At 43.3% G+C, this 17588-nt stretch overlaps 1 protein-coding gene across 1 annotated transcript in view; it reads right to left on the bottom strand.

Moving 5' to 3' along the window:
* GLDN (gliomedin) overlaps nucleotides 1–17588 on the bottom strand; it is a 28653-nt gene that overhangs the window by 10605 nt on the left and 460 nt on the right. Inside the window, exons 2-8 of the mRNA XM_070763609.1 lie at nucleotides 13265–13316; nucleotides 12946–12963; nucleotides 9643–9741; nucleotides 8787–8933; nucleotides 6539–6682; nucleotides 989–1072; nucleotides 786–911 (exon numbers count right to left, since the gene is read on the bottom strand). Of these exons, the coding sequence (XP_070619710.1) occupies nucleotides 786–911; nucleotides 989–1072; nucleotides 6539–6682; nucleotides 8787–8933; nucleotides 9643–9741; nucleotides 12946–12963; nucleotides 13265–13316 (670 nt within the window). The remainder of the gene's footprint in view (nucleotides 1–785; nucleotides 912–988; nucleotides 1073–6538; nucleotides 6683–8786; nucleotides 8934–9642; nucleotides 9742–12945; nucleotides 12964–13264; nucleotides 13317–17588) is intronic.

The following is a 17588-nucleotide window of genomic DNA, read 5'->3' as shown; positions in this document are numbered from 1 at the left end:
TGACTCAGCATTCCATCTTTCAGAGGTTGATAAAATGAGGACCCAGATTATTGGGAGCAACAGGCTGACTACAACCCTTAGAGGTACAGTGATACCTTGTCTTACAAACTTAATTGGTTCCGGGACGAGGTTCTTAAGGTGAAATGTTTGTAAGATGAAACAATGTTTCCCATAGGAATCAATGGAAAAGCGATTAATGCGTGCAAGCCCAAAATTCACCCCTTTTGCCAGCCAAAGCGCCCGCTTTTGTGCTGCTGGGAATCCCCTGAGGCTCCCCTCCATGGGAAACCCCACCTCCAGACTACTGTGTTTTTGCGATGCTGCAGGGGAATCCCAGCAGGGGAATCCCAGCATCGCAAAAATGAGTGCTTCGCTGGCAACAGAAGTCTGGAGGTGGGGTTTCCCAGCGAAGGGAGCATCAGTGAAATCACAGCATCGCAAAAATGGGTGCTTCGCTGGTAACGGAAGTCCGGAGGTGGGGTTTCCCATGGAGAGGAGCCTCAGGGTAATCCCAGCAGCGCAAAAACGGGTGCTTGGCTGGCAACGGAAGTCCGGAGGCGGGGCATCCCAGCGGCGGCAGTGGGTTTGTAAGGTGAAAATAGTTTGTAAGAAGAGGCAAAAAAATCTTAAACCCCGGGTTTGTATCTCGAAAAGTTTGTATGACGAGGCGTTTGTAAGACGAGGTATCACTGTATATAATTCTAGGTTCTATTGCCCTATGCTATTCTGAAAGCATAAATTGGATATCCTGTTTACAAGAGCGAGCAGGTTTACTCCAGGTTTACCTGTAAAATGCTCAGCGATCCAAATCTTTTCATCGCTGCGGTTCCCGAGATCTACCATCCACGCCCCGTAACTTTGCTTCAGTTTGATTATCTCTTCGGGGCTCCCGATAGACTCAATCGTGTTTTCTAATGAAGAGAGAAGAGTCAGGCGACAAACCTACCCCTCCCAGTCATTTTTTCAAGGAGGATTTAGAATTGATTACCAGGCTTTCTGTGTTGATAGAGATGGGCTCGCTCTTTGGTTTTCCCCGTGAGAGTATCGTCGTTTGGAATGCTACAAGTCTCTCCTAAAACAAGAGTGCAGGAGAGAGAAGCAGAGATTGGGGCTGAACTTTGCCAAAAAAAAAGAAAGAAGTAGAATAAGACTTTGTTTTGTGAGGCTAAAACATAGAAACATAGAAGATTGAGGGCAGAAAAAGACCTCATGGTCCATCTAGTCTGCCCTTATACTATTTCCTGTATTTTATCTGATGGATATACGTTTATCCCAGGTATGTTTAAATTCAGTTACCAACCACGTCTGCTGGAGGTTTGTTCCAAGCATCTACTACTCTTTCAGTCAAATAATATTTTCTCATGTTGCTTCTGATCTTTCCCCCAACTAACCTCAGATTGTGCCCCCTTGTTCTTGTGTTCACTTTCCTATTAAAAACACTTCCATCCTGAACCTTATTTAATCCTTTAACATATTAAAATATTTCGATCATGTCCCACCTTTCCCTTCTGTCCTCCAGACTATATAGATTGAGTTCATCGAGTCTTTCCTGATAAGTTTTATGCTTTAAGAACTTCCACCATTTTTGTAACCCGCCTTTGGACCCGTTCAATTTTGTTAATTTTGTATAAAAATGATTATACTTATTTTAAAAGTTTTCATTACCTCCGACCTTTTACGTTTACGCCCAACCTTTTACATTTCATTTTTAAAAAATTGATTATAGTCTATCTAATGCCCTTTTATACCATCCTTTATCACATCCACACTTGAAGTTGAGAATGAATTCTAGGTTATAACCTCATCTTGGCCAAGATCTATTTTGATGCTTATTTAGGGGTTCCAGGGTCCTTAAGCTACACGACTGGAGGTCAAGCTACACAATATACAAAGTCAACGATATCTCAGCTCACAATCCTGCCAAACGGTTTACTAAGTCTGCACCACTATTACTACAAGTTTTTTCTCATCATTCCTGTCACCCATTTCCTCCCACTTATGAATGTATGACTGTAACTTGTTGCTTGTATCCTTAAAATATTTATTAATACTGATTGTTTCTTCATGGCTTATCTGACCCCTATGACAATCATTAAGAGTTGTACCTCGTGATTCGTGACAAATGTCTCTTTTCTTTTATGTACATTGAGAGCTTATGGACCAAAGACAAATTACTTGTATGTCCAATCACACTTGGCCAATGAAGAATTCTATTCTATTCTATTCTATTCTATTCTACTCTACTCTACTCTACTCTACTCTACTGTATTCTACTCTACTCTACTCTACTCTATTCTACTCTACTCTATTCTATTCTACTCTACTCTATTCTACTCTACTCTATTCTACTCTATTCTACTCTACTCTACTCTACTCTATTCTACTCTACTCTACTCTATTCTACTCTATTCTATTCTACTTAGATAAGCTTTCCCCACTTCCCACCTTGAGTTGAGGGTCTTATTGTCTCAAGAAAGGCTCCTTGAATCCTACTGCAATTACTTCAGAGTACACAACATTCTCTCCTTGCAAAGGATCAGAACAGCCCGTAGTTATGTTCCCCTTGAGCATTGGAATCCCTGCTTCTGTAGAAGAACATTGTCAAGTAGTCCCGTTTCTCACAAAGCAGATTTTAAAGCACCCTTAGGTGTTGTGTGTGAGGTTGCTCTAAGGGTCAGCTCTTGTACTATCATCCAAACCTCACTGGTTCCCCATCAAAACTGTTCTTCAGCCTAAAGCGGGTAGGGAGAGACGTTGCTACATCCAATTCTGCGTTTACGTATAAGATTCTTTCGATCTCAAAAGTGATGCTGGAGGCGCAGCCCCAATAGACCTCTAATGTGGTGCTCAGAACCCCTTCAAAGTAGGAGAAAAATTAGTTTCTTCCATTAGTTCCATTAATTTCTTTTGATCTCACAAGTGATGCTGGAGGTTCGGCCCCAGTAGACCTCTAATGTGGTGCTCTAACCTAGTTCAGAACCCCTTCAAAGTAGGAGAAAAATTAGTTTCTTCCATCGTAATTCTCTCCTCCATCTTACTTCTGGTTTTCTTGGTCTTCGGCTTTGTAGCTTCAAGCAAAAGAGGTATATATAACAGGAAGAACTAGGGAAGATCTGCTTTGGACCAAAGTAGATCATTCAGCCAAACTCTCAATAGCCCCATCTTCACAGCAGCTCTCTGAAAGTTCACCCCCAAAATGTTGTCCAAGCCCTTCTTGGAGATCTCAAGGTTGTACCTAAGAGCATTTATTCATCAAGCCTGAACTGGATTATTGACTAATGGGACTTCCCTTCCATCAAACCAGATTCTCCATTCATTGTTTGTTTGTTTGTTTAAGTACATATTGATAGTATACAAAGAAATAACATAGTTTATATAAATGATATTGGTACTAATAAGAGAGAAACTTAGGACAGGGGACGGAAGGCACTCTGGTGCACTTATGCAAGCCCCTTACTGACCTCTTAGGAATCAGGAGAGGTCAACAGTCGACAATCTAAGGGTAAAGTTTTGGGGGTTAGCAATGAAACAGCAGAGTCTGGTAGTGTGTTCCATGCATTAACAACTTGGTTGCTGAAGTCATATTTTCTACAGTCCAGTTTGGAGTGGTTTACTTTGAGTTTGTGCTCATGTATTATTGCGGTGAAAGCTGAAGTAGTTGATTTTATGGGCTATGCTTAGGTCGTGCTTAAGGCAACGTAGTTCTAAGCTTTCTAAGCCTAGGATTTCAAGTCTGGTTGTGTATATATTCTGTTGCGAGTAGAAGAATGGAGGACTCTTCTCGTATCTCTGGACGCTTTCTAATGTAATGCGGTGTGAGTTCCAGAGAGATGAGCTGTATTCAAGGATTGGTCTGGCGAAAGTTTTGTATACTTAGTAATGTATTAGTAGCGTGCAAAGGGTTTGTCCAGCTAGTCCTGGAACTACCTGAGATTTAGCTTGAATGCAACACTCTGTCGCTCTGTTTCTGGGCTTAGAGATGGATTGAAGCATCAAATTAGAGAAACATCTTTCAACTGTGGCGAGGGGGGCGCTAACCCAGGTTCGCCTTGTGCACCAGTTGCGACCCTACTTGGACCGGGAGTCACTGCTCACAGTCACTCATGCCCTAATCACCTCAAGGCTCGAATACTGTAACGCTCTCTACATGGGGCTACCTTTGAAGAATGTTCGGAAACTTCAGATTGTGCAGAATGCGGCTGCGAGAGCAATCATGGGCTTCCCCAAATATGCCCATATTACACCAACACTCCGCAGTCTGCATTGGTTGCCGATCAGTTTCCAATCACAATTCAAAGTGTTGGTTATGACCTATAAAGCCCTTCATGGCACCGGACCAGATTATCTCAGGGACCGCCTTCTGCTGCACGAATCCCAGCGACCAGTTAGGTCCCACAGAGTGGATCTTCTCAAGGTCACATCAACTAAACAATGTTGCTTGGCGGGACCCAGGGGAAGAGCCTTCTCTGTGGCGGCCCCGGCCCTCTGGAACCAACTCCCCCCAGAGATTAGAATTGCCCCCACCCTCCTTGCCTTTCGTAAGCTACTTAAAACCCACCTCTGCCGTCAGGCATGGGGGAATTGAGATCCTCTTTCCCCCTAGGCCTTTACAATTCTATGCATGGTATGTATGTATGTATGTTTGGTTTTTATATTAATGGGTTTTTTAATCGTTTTTAGTATTAGACTACTATTGTACACTGTTTTATTGTTGCTGTTATTCGCTCCGAGTCTCTGGAGAGGGGCAGCATACAAATCCAATAAATAAGTAAGTAAGTAAGTAAGTAAGTAAGTAAGTAAGTAAGTAAGTAAGTAAGTAAGTAAGTAAGTAAGTAAGTAAGTACATAAGTAAGTAAGGGTTGTTTGTTTGTTTTTTGAATTAACTTAAATATTAGATTTGTTTTACATTGTATTCTTATTGCTGTGAGCCGCCCCGAGTCTGCGGAGAGGGGCGGCATACAAATCTGATTAAACTTAAACTTAAACTTAAGTAAGTAAGTAAGTAAATCAATCAATCAATCAATCTGGGTTGATTTGAGCTCTCGCGAATCAAGGCTTACCTTGCAAAAGAACTGCTCAAGTCCTTATCCACCCCCAATTATCATCTCCGTCACATAAGATAAGACAGAAGCTAGACACAGCAGGAGGTGGAACCAGTAGGGCGCCAGCTCCATGGCGAGCTAATCAGCCAGCCCCCAAAATAGTACATTAAAGGGGAGGGAGAAAGCAAGATTTCCACCCCACCAGCAGCCTTGAAATGGCACATTCTGTTCCAAGCATTGGAGGAGGGCCATGCACCCACTTCACAGGGTAGAAAATAAGCAGGGGCTACTTTCAGGAGCGGGGGGGAGAGATGAGCAAAGGTGAGAGCCCCCATAAATAGCAGAATTAAACTCAGTGGGGGGTTTTCCACCCATTTTTGGATGGGTTGGGAAGATGTGGAGAGAGATACAGTGATACCTTGTCTTACAAACTTAATTGGTTCCGGGACGAGGTTCTTAAGGTGAAAAGTTTGTAAGACGAAACAATGTTTCCCATAGGAATCAATGGAAAAGCGATTAATGCGTGCAAGCCCAAAATTCACCCCTTTTGCCAGCCGAAGCGCCTGTTTTTGCACTGCTGGGATTCCCCTGAGGCTCCCCTCCATGGGAAACCCCACCTCTGGACTTCTGTGTTTTTGCGATGCTGCAGGGAATCCCAGCAGGAGAATCCCAGCATCGCAAAAATGAGCGCTTTGCTGGCAACAGAAGTCCCGAGGTGGAGTTTCCCAGCGAAGGGAGCATCGGTGAAATCGCAGCATCACAAAAACACCAAAGTCCTCGAAACCCCACCTCCGGACCTCTGTGTTTTTGCGATGCTGCGATTTCACTAAGGCTCCCTTCACTGGGAAACCCCACCTCCAGACTTCCGTTGCCAGCGAAGCACCCGTTTTTGCGCTGCTGGGATTCCCCTGCAGCATCACAAAAACACAGAAGTCTGGAGGTGGGGTTTCCCATGGAGGGGAGCCTCAGGGGAATCCCGGCAGTGCAAAAACAGGTGCTTTGCTGGCAAAAGAAGTCCGGAGGCGGGGCATCCCAGCAGCAGCAGTGGGGTTGTAAGGTGAAAATAGTTTGTAAGAAGAGGCAAAAAAATCTTAAACCCTGGGTTTGTATCTCGAAAAGTTTGTACGACGAGGCGTTTGTAAGATGAGGTATCACTGTACTTCATTGGAGCTACCTAAGGAATGATCCGGACATGGGAAAAGCAGAAGAACTTAGTCAAAGCTTGAAGGAAGAAATGGCTCAAGAGTTGCCTTGGCTGACTGCTGGCTGTAGTTCACCAGTTCAAATCCCACCAGAAACTTCATGCGATAGAGCAAACCTAAACGTATTTTGGGGATCCGCACATCAAACTCCATAAAACGGACATATTACTTTTGCTGACGATTTTTGGGAGTTGACCAGCGTTATCTGAACAGCAGAAATTTGGATCAGAAACAAAATGGAGAGGGGGGAAAAGGCACCAGATGGGACTGTAGTTAGCATCCAGAAACACTCACCTGTGCATTCGGTGTTGTAGACTTTTTCCTCCTGGGTCTTGGCTTTGCGCTTCCCTGAGGGTCCTGGTGGACCCTGGGGTCCTGGTGGTCCCTGAGGTCCTGGTAGACCAGGAGGTCCTGGGGGACCAGGATCCCCTTTCTCACCTACGGTAGAAGCACCAATCACAAAAGTTGAGGAAGAATTACTCGCCTGGAGAGGAAGCTCAAGGTCACTCAACAAAGTTTGGAAGCTTTGCTTGTTGCTATACTCGTCTCCTTGCCCTCCCTTCATCCACAATGCCCCGGCCCTCTGGAATCAACTCCCCCCAGAGATTAGAACAGCCCCCACCCTCCTTGTCTTTGGCAAATTACTCAAGACCCACATTTGTCGCCAGGCATGGGGGAGTTAAGATATTCCTTCCCCTAGGCCATTACAAGTTATGTATGGTATGTTTGTGTGTATGTTTGGTTTTTATAATAAGGGTTTTTAGTTGTTTTATTAAATTGGATTGTTACATGTTGTTTTTTATCATTGTTGTTAGCCGCCCCGAGTCTGCGGAGAGGGGCGGCATACAAATCAAATCAAATCAAATCAAATCAAATCAAATCAAATAAATAAATAAATCAGAATCCATCAATAACAAATTGTCAAGGTACCACGTAATATCCAAATTTAAACCAGAGTCCAAGTCAAGGTATCCCTCAAAGATCCAATTTATTTCCAGAGCCATCCTGGCACCTAACAACTCTACTTCCTTCCCTGGGGTTAGAATGCTGCATTGCAGGCTAACTTTGCCCTCTGCTAGTGGTTCAATTCTCCCCAGACTCAACATTGACTCAGCCTTCCCTCCTTCTGAAGTGGGTAAAATGAGGACCCAGATTGTTGGGGGCAATAGGCTGACTCTGTAAACCGCTTAGAGAGGGCTGTAAAAGCAGTCTGAAGAGGTATACAAGTGCTATTCCTTCCTTCCTTCCTTCCTTCCTTCCTTCATTCATTCATTCTACCTTTGAAAAGTGTTCAGAAACTTCAGATCGTGCAGAATGCGGCCGCGAGAGCCATCATGGGGCTTCCTAGATTCACCCACGTTTCTGCAACACTCCGTGGCCTGCACTGGCTGCCGATCGGTTTCCGGTCACAATTCAAAGTGTTGGTAATGACCTTTAAAGCCCTACATGGCTTTGGACCAGGCTACCTCCGGAACAGCCTTCTACCGCACGAATCCCAGTGGCCGATAAGGTCCCACAGAGTTGGCCTTCTCTGGGTCCCGTCGACCAAACAATGTCGTTTGGCGGGCCCCAGGGGAAGAGCCTTCTCTGTGGCAGCCCCGGCCCTCTGGAACCAACTCCCCCCAGAGATTAGAATGGCCCCCACCCTCCTTGTCTTTCGCAAATTATTGAAGACCCACCTTTGTCGCCAGGCATGGGGGAGTTAAGTTATCCTTTCCCCCTAGGCTATTACAAGTTATGCATGGTATGTTTGTGTGTATGTTTGGTTTTTTATAATAAGGATTTTTTAGTTGTTTTTATTAATTGGATTGTTCATGTTGTTTTACCACTGTTGTTAGCCGCCCCAAGTCTGCGGAGAGGGGCGACATACAAATCCAATAAATAATAATAATAATAATAATAATAATAATAATAATAATAATAATTCATTCATTCATTCATTCATTCATTCATTCATTCATTCATTCCCTGTAGTTAAAATGCATCATTGCAAGGTAACTCTGCCCTCTGCCAATGGTTCAATTCTCCCCAGACTCAAGGTTGACTCAGCCTACCCTCCTTCCAAAGTGGGTAAAATGAGGACCCAGATTGTTGGGGGCCATAGGCTGACTCTGTAAACCGCTTAGAGAGGGCTGTAAAAGCAGTGTGAACAGGTATACAAGTGCTATTCCTTCCTTCCTTCCCTGTAGTTAGAATGCATCATTGCAGGCTAACTCTGCCCTCTGCCAGTGGTTCAATTCTCCCCAGACTCAACGTTGACTCAGCCTTCCCTCCTTACGAAGTGGGTAAAATGAGGACCCAGATTGTTGGGGGCAATAGGCTGATTCTAAACCGCTTAGAGAGGGCTGTAAAAGCAGTGTGAAGAGGTATGCAAGTGCTATTCCTTCCTTCCTTCCTTCCCTCCCTGTAATTAGAATGCAGAATTGCAGGCTAACTCTGCCCACTGCCAGCAGTTCAATTCTCACCAGACTCAAGGCTGTCTCAGCCTTCCCTCCTTCCGAGGTATATATGAAGCAGCATATAAGTGCTCTTGCTATCTTACCTTCCGAAACCAATTCATTGGTTGCTTCTCCTTTGTCTCCTTTGGGTCCTCTGGAGCCCTTTTCACCTAGCCCCCCCTCTTTTCCAGGCGCGCCGATTTTCCCAGGATCTCCTTTTTCACCCTTCTCTCCAGGATCCCCCTTAGGTCCTGGAAAACACAGGTGAACATGAAATGCCACAAGAGACAAGCATCTAAGAATACGCACGAATCCCAGCAACCGGTTAGGTCCCACAGAGTTGGCCTTCTCCGGGTCCCGTCGACTAAACAATGTCGTTTGGCGGGACCCAGGAGAAGAGCCTTCTCTGTGGCGGCCCCGACCCTCTGGAACCAGCTCCCCCCCCCCCCGGAGATTAGAACTGCCCCCACCCTCCTTGCCTTTCGTAAAGTTCTTAAGACCCATCTCTGCCATCAGGCATGGGGGAACTGAGACATCTCCCCCGGGCCTATACAGTTTATACATGGTATGTTTGTGTGTATGTTTGCTTTTAATAATGGGGTTTTTAGCGTTTTTTAAATTATTAGATTTGTTCTTACATTGTCTTTGTTATTGTTGTGAGCCGCCCCGAGTCTACAGAGAGGGGCGGCATACAAATCTAATTAATAATAATAATAATAATAATAATAATAATAATAATAATAATAATAATAATCTGAGAATACATGCAATCCAAAAGATTAGAGGGCCCATTTATAAAGGGGACCTGAACCCAACCCACAGGAGTTTCCCCACCCAGCTTGCCCTGAGAATATTCATTTATTTACTTGTTTATTTATGGTCAAGTTACCCATCCCCCACCCCCACCCATTACAGAGAAGACTGACAGACAAGTTCATCCCTCGAGTATTGTGAACGTACCTGCTTTCCCTCTTTTTCCTGCTTCACCCTTTTGTCCAGGAATCCCAGGAGAACCATCCGATCCATTCAAACCAGGCAATCCATCGATTCCAGGGGGACCTGATAAAGTCAAAGGATTTTTTTTTTTTTTTAGTGTTTTGTCTCTGGGCCAACAGAAACTCGGACAGCAGAATTGAGGAGAAGCAGCTAGAGAAATTAGAAAAATACGAAGATCTAAAAATCAAGCTGCAACGACTCTGGCATAAGCCAGTGAAAGTGGTCCCAGTGGTACTTGGCACACTGGGCGCAGTACCAAAGGATCTCAGCGGACATTTGAAAACCATCGGAATTGACAAAATCTCCATCTGTCAATTGCAAAAGGCCGCTTTACTGGGATTGGCAAACATAATTCGCCGCTACATCACGCAGTCCTAGGTGCTTGGGAAGTGCCCGACTGGTGATGAAATATGAAATCCAGCATAGTGATCTCGTTTCTTGTGTGGTATTGACATAATAATAATAATAATAATAATAATAATAATAATAATAATAATAACAACAACAACAACAACAACAACAACAACAGCAACAACACTTGGCCAATAAAGAATAAAGAATTCTATGTCTCAATGAATTGCAATTTTTTTCATGCTTTCAAACTGCTAGGTTGGCAGAAGCTGGGACAATGAATGGTAGCTCACTCTGTTATGCGGCAGTAGGGATTCGAACCGCTGAACTGCCAACCTTTCTGATCAACAAGCTCAGTGTCTTAGCCACTGAGCCACCACTTACCTGTTAGCGCTGGCACAAATGAATGGTCATGGCAGGGAGAGGCCCGAACTAAAAACGGTCGTTTCTCCATCACAACCAAAGCCATTGGAACAGGTTATTGGTCCCCATCATCTGACTAATGTATCAGACTAAGCCATGGCTTGTTACATTGCACAAACTCATACGATTTACACATAGACCACATCCAACTATCAATCATGGTTCAGTAGTTGTAAGGGTTTGATTTACACTAAACCTGATGTGGTTGGCTCTGGCCCAGCTCCTGCCCCAGGGAATGTGGAGGTGGATGCAGGGGGAACTTCAACATGGCATAGGCCTGTGTTATTGCCGACAGAGTCATTTCAGAGTTTAGTTTCCTCGGACGAAGAAGAAGGTGGAAGTGACTTGGAAGAGGGGGCTTGGCACACAGCCCAGGCAGTCAATCTCCCTTATCTTCTGTAGCTTCAGATTATGACATTTTGGATCCACGCAAGCGCAGAATTATGCGTAGAAGAGACCAAGTAAGAACATATTACAGGAAACAAGGGAGGCCACCTGTGTTTGGGTGGGGCTCCAGTAATTAGGGCTGCTGCTATAAATAGCAGCATGTGGGTGAGGCCATTGTGGCAGAATATCTGTTGCAGTTTCATCAGGAATCTTGTGTGCTGGACTTCGTTGCTTTTTCACGCTTTTGAAACCAAAGCAGAGCAGCGTGTGTGTGTGTCTCCCTTCATTGGAAGAAGAAGGGGTGTGAAGTTTCTTCACAGCTACTACCCTGTTTCCCCGATAGTAAGACACCCCCGATTGTAAGACGTATCGGGGGTTTCAGGGGGGTCGGCTAATATAAGCCATACCCCGAAAGTAAGACATATGTCTTACTTTCGGGGAAACACGGGGTATTGCTGCCTCCTGCCCACTTCCGCGCCCCCCCTCCATACGTCACCGCCGCCTCCGTCTGATCCAAATGTTGCTGTTCCTGCTGCTCCCGCTGGCGTCTCAAGTGGATGCCGTGTTGCCCGTCCCGGCTAAGCCGGCCGGACGTTGTCCGTCATCAGGGAACAAGCAGCGAAGCAGCCCGGCGAAGGCTTCTCCTGCCGAAAGGCGCCCGCCAGAGACCGGTAAGCTTCGGAGACGCCGGGTGGGCGGACACGTGTCAAGGCCGACGTGTGCACCGGACGCGGCTGCCACGTCATGGCGGGGCCCGGATGGGGCGGGCAGGCGGGGATGCGGATGTGTCTCCGTGTGTTTGTGTGGGGGGAGGAGGGTGGTTCGGGCTCCTTGTCCCCCCCGGTGGGTAAAAATGAAGACCCAGATTTTTCAAGAAGATTTTTTAAAATACTACTTTTTACCGGACACGGGTGTTGTGGGTTCGGGTAGGTGGGTTGGCCGGGTGGGTCTTATTTTTTCCAATATAAGACATACCCCGAAAGTAAGACATAGTGGGGCTTTTGGGGATAAAAAGAAAGTAAGACACTGTCTTACTTTCGGGGAAACACGGTAGCTAAGTACTTAATGACTGCTTAAGGGAAATTGTACAGACTACCCGGTTGTTTTGGGAAGAGTGCTCTTTGCAATACAAAAAGAGTGCTTAGTTTATTTTGAATTTTGTGATAAAGAACATTGTTTTGAATTTTCAAACGTGTGTGTGTCTGAAATGTGTACCCTTGAATTTTCGGGAGGCTCCTACCAGAGAGCCCAACAGAACATAAACCAAAAGCAGGTTTAGCTGTAATCAAACCCATCCATGGTCCAATACAATTCTTATTTTTGTTTCAGTAATTCTACTAACATCCAAGGCTCATTCTGGAGTTCCAAGTGGCCAACTCTAACAAGTTTCCAATTGAAAATCCAGAAAATGGGAAATCATAGAAAAACCAGGAAGCAAAATGAGAAAGCCAGATAAACAGAGGAGAATTTCAATACTGGGTTTTTATTTTTAGTAAGACCAAAGATATTTCACCAGAAAAGCCCTTCACTCCTCCACTTGAAACAGAATATCCTACGAAAACAGACTTACAATCCTGGGCCTAGAAAGCCTAGAACTACAGCGCCTAAAACACGATTTGAGTATTGCCCACAAGATCATATGCCGCAATGTCCTACCGGTCAATGACTACTTCAGCTTCAACCGCAACAACACAAGAGCACGCAACAGATTCAAACTTAATACGAACCACTCCAAACTTGACTGTAAAAAATATGATTTCAACAATCGAGTCATCGAAGCGTGGAACTCATTACCGGACTCAGTTGTGTCAACCCCTAACCCCCAACACTTCTCCCTTAGACTATCCACGATTGACCTCTCCAGGTTCCTAAGAGGCCAATAAGGGGCGTACATAAGTGCACTGGTGTGCCTTTCGTCCCCTGTCCAATTGTCTTTCCTTTCTTTCACGTATCTTATATATTCTCTTCCTTTCATATATCCTCTCCTCTAAGTTCACTTTCACCCTCTTTCATATTATCACATGTCTATTTTTCTTCCTATGTATTTGTGTATTGGACAAATGAATAAAATAAATAAAAAATAAAATTAAAAAATAAATATATTACCTGGTAATCCTGGTGGACCTAAACAGAGAATAAAAAACACAGAATTACAAATAAAAACTAAGTATAAGATAAAGACAAAAGGTAAAAGTTTCCCTGTTAATCATGTCTGATCCTAGGCCAGTGGTCACCAAGGACCACTGGTGGTCAGCGATAAAATTTTGTTGGAGGCACAAGCAAACCAATAGCATTTCACCCCTGGAATGGAGATTTTGCAGTATCCTTCCCCTGCCACGCCCACCAAGCCACACCCACCAAGCCACGCCCACCAAACCGGTAGTTTAAAAAAATGTTGAATCACACCCCTGGTCGACTCCCTTACCTGCTAAACACACTCCTTTGGTGCTGTTGCACAAGTCAAGCATTACCCGGACCTAAAATAAGAAGACATTTGAAAGGTCACCTGCCTTGTGTAGGATTGCACAAGTTTTGGAGAATTTAAATTTGAGGTTCCTGACACTGAAATGATTTTAACAGTGGTAGATCTGGGGTTGTAATCCTGTGATCTTTTCACATTCCTGTTTTTGTAACTTTGGGGGGGAGACGGCACAATCTGAAGTTAGTTGGGGGAAAGAATCAGAAGCAACGTGAGAAAATATTATTTGACTGAAAGAGTAGTAGATCCTTGGAACAAACTTCCAGCAGACGTGGTTGGTAAATCCACAGGAACTGAATTTAAACATGCCTGGGATAAACATAGATCCATCCTAAGATAAAATCCAGGAAATAGTATAAAGAGCAGACTAGATGGACCATGAGGTCTTTTTCTGCTGTCAATCTTCTATGTTTCTATGTTCTAAAAGAAATAAAGACTCTCAGATGACAGGCCTGTTGATCCTTTTGGTAGAAAAGTTCAGCTTAGAATGAGGGACGACTGTGTTTCATACATTTCCCCTTCATTTTAATTCCTAGCCAGCGCAATTTAAGATGTTTCTGAGCCTTTAAAGCTTTGGCAGGCTTCTGAATGTAGAATTAGTGCTTCGCGTTGGCAATAAAGGGCAAAGGTTTCTAGAATCTTATTATTATTATTTTTTCCAATTCATGGCCACCCCATTAGGACTGGACAAGACCTTCAGGAAGGGAACGGAACTGTTCTTGGTGCAAACAATATTGCTTACACTTAGAAAAAAATCCAATGTCCCAGAAGATGACGAAGGGAGCCATGCTTCAAGATGGGATCCAGACTAAATTTCAAAGTGAGGCGACAGGTTGACCTTCCCTTAGACGCCAAGATGGAGACAGCAGGCAAAGACAGACAGATTGTTTAAAAACCAGTCATTAGTGATTAGGGACAATCTACTTCCCCTGCTCTGCCCAGTCCAAGCATATAAAATCTATCAACTCTTTACTGTTGTGACTTGTATGGTTGTGGTTAGGAGCATAGCATTCTGTAATCTCCAACTTAACCCCTTCTTTGCTATGCCACTCAAAGTTGCAAGCTGAAGAGGAACAGTAGAACAGAGGTCCCTAGCGGAGAGGGGCAGCATACAAATCTAATAAATTATTATTATTATTATTATTATTATTATTATTATTATTATTATTATTATTTGCAACTTAGAGAGTTATAATAATAATAATAATAAAAATAACAACAACAACAATAACAACAACAACAATAGCAACAACATGAGTAGAGTTGGGTAGAGTGTAGGCCACTAAAGCTGACTGCTAGATGTATAGGTCAATGGTTCAAATCTCATCACCGGCTCAAGGTTGACTCAGCCTTCCATCTTTCCAAGGTGGGTAAAATGAGGACCCGGGTTGTGGGGGCAAATATTATTATTATTATTATTATTATTATTATTATTATTATTATTATTATTATTATTTATTGGATTTGTATGCCGCCCCTCTCCGCAGACTCTGCTGGTTCTATGCTGGCTCTGTTAAAAAGTGCTATTACTAACATGTTGTAAGCTGCCCTGAGTCTAAGGAGAAGGGTGGCATTAAAAATTGAATAAATAAATAAATAATAAATAAACAACAACAGAGTTGGAAGGGACCTTGGAGGTCTTCTAGTCCAACCCCTTACTTAGGCAGAAGCACCACTTCATAAAAATGGTTATCCAACATCTTCTTAAAAACTTCCAGTGTTGGAGCTTTCACAACTTCTGGAGGCAAGTGGTTCCACTGGTTACCATAATTATTCTAACTGTCAGGAAATTTCTCCTTCGTTCTAAGTTGCTTCTCTCCTTGATTAGTTTCCACCCATCAAGCTGCTTCTGCTCACTTTTAAATCAGTGCCCTTTAAAAAGGCCAAAGATGGGCAGCACCTTGAAAAAGTTGCTCTTCCCAAGCATGGAAGCTTGTAGGACCATAGAGTTCCAAAATTGCACAACTAAAGAGGACACCTCTGTGTGAGCAACAGGTAAGAATGGAATATTAGCCTCCTTGGACTCCGGTTCCCCACCCACAATGTGGTATGATTGAGAAAACTGGCTGAAAAATCAGCAGCTCAAACAGTGTAGGATCCTCCAACGTCAGTCATGGATGGAGAGCTCAAACCTGTGTCAGAATCTTGGACCGAGGGCCGCTTAGGAAAAAAAATATATAATTATGCATTAATGCAAGATTGATTCAATGAATGAGAAAAATGAATGGCAACAGCAATGTGGGTGAACGTTGAATCCCAAATATCCAACGTGTTCCTTCTGGGCTTTTCACGTTGTCCACAATGGTTAATCACACCAATTTTGATTTGTTTGTTTTTTTGCTTGTTTGTTTACGATTCCTCCATCCTCCAGTCTCAAAGCAGGCCTGATTGTGAAGACAGGGACACTCCATGCCTTTCTTTCCCCCACAAACACGCAGCAAGGTTTAAAGAGAGATTAATTGCTCGCTTATTGCACCCAAAAAATAAAAGAGTGATGAGGACGGTATGAATCATTAAGAGAAACAGCAAAAAAAAAAGGAGGGGGTAGAAATGGCATCTTCTCGCATTACTTTGGCAGAGGCAACCAAGCGAGAAAAGGCTCCTATTTTTCCCTTGTTTGGGCATTTATCTCCTTCCTAAGATCCAGCCCCAAAACTGCAATTGAAAAGACAAAAAGAAGAGGCAATATTAAAAGGGGAAGAGGCCGACTTCATCTTACGGTAGAAACATAGAAGACTGACGGCAGAAAAAGACCTCATGGTCCATCTAGTCTGCCCTTATACTATTTCCTGTATTTTATCTTACAATGCATATATGTTTATCCCAGGCATGTTTAAATTCAGTTACTATGGATTTACCAACCATGTCTGCTGGAAGTTTGTTCCAAGGATCTACTACTCTTTCAGTAAAATAATATTTTCTCACGTTGCTTTTGATCTTTCCCCCAACTAACTGCAGATTGTGCCCCCTTGTTCTTGTGTTCACTTCCCTATTAAAAACACTTCCCTCCTGAACCTTATTTAACCCTTTAACATATTTAAATGTTTCAATCATATCCCCTCTTTTCCTTCTGTCCTCCAGACTATACAGATTGAGTTCATGAAGTCTTTCCTGATACGTTTTATGCTTAAGACCTTCCACCATTCTTGTGGCCCATCTTTGGACACATTCAATTTTGTCAATATCTTTCTGTAGGTGAGGTCTCCAGAACTGAACACAGTATTCCAAATGGGTTCTCCACAGCGCTCTGTATAAGGGGATCACAATCTCCAATCCTCTTGCTTTGTGATGAAGCACAAGCCTAGGAGCTAAATGTCCATGGTGTTTTTCCAAGAGGCAACTGGAGTTTTGGGGTTTTAATAACAACAACAATAACAACAACAGAGTTGGAAGGGACCTTGGAGGTCTTCTAGTCCAACCCTCAGCTTAGGCAGGAAACCCTACACCACTTCAGACAGATGGTTACCCAACATCTTCTCTTTTTTTGTTGTTGAAAAATATCTTTATTAATTATTTACATTTAAAACAAATTATTCCCTCACCACTGTCAAACTATTTACTAAGTTCTGCACTACGATTAGTCTTCTCATTGTTCCTATTACCCATCTCCTCCCACTTATGACTGTAACTTGTTGCTTGTATCCTTAAAATATTAATTATTTTAATATTGATTGTTTCCTGATTGCTTATTTGTACCGTGTGGCAATCATTGTGTTGTATCTCATGATTCTTGACAAGTCCCGAGTCTTCGGAGAGGGGCAGCATACAAATCTAATCAATTATTATTACTATTATTAAATGTATCTTTTCTTTTATGTACACTGAGAGCATCTGCACCAAAGAGAAATTCCTTGTGTGTCCAATCACACTTGGCCAATAAAGAATTCTATTCTATTCTATTCCATTCTATTCCATTCTATTCTATTCTGTATTCTATTCTATTCTATTTTGTATTCTATTCTACATTGTATTATTCTATCCTATTCTTATTCTATTCTATTCTGTATTCTATTCTATTCTATTATACATTGTATTATTCTATTCTATTCTATTCTATTCTATTTATCCTCTATTCTATTCTGTCTTGTACATGTTTGACTAACAAATGAATAAATAAACTCAATAAAATTGGTCCCAGAGCTGTCCAGGCGCCTTGAGCAATTCCTCCCACCCCTACACAAGGGACCTGGGCAGGGTCGGGCAACGGCCGCCCACAGTGGAGAGGCAGAGTTAAAGGAAACCCGCCCCACTAGCAGCTTCGGGCCCCACT

The sequence above is a fragment of the Erythrolamprus reginae genome, chromosome 10, assembly GCF_031021105.1.
Source record: "Erythrolamprus reginae isolate rEryReg1 chromosome 10, rEryReg1.hap1, whole genome shotgun sequence".
Lineage (NCBI taxonomy): Eukaryota > Metazoa > Chordata > Lepidosauria > Squamata > Dipsadidae > Erythrolamprus > Erythrolamprus reginae.
Note: the sequence above shows the minus strand (reverse complement) of the source record. Positions and strands in the feature narration are given on the sequence as shown.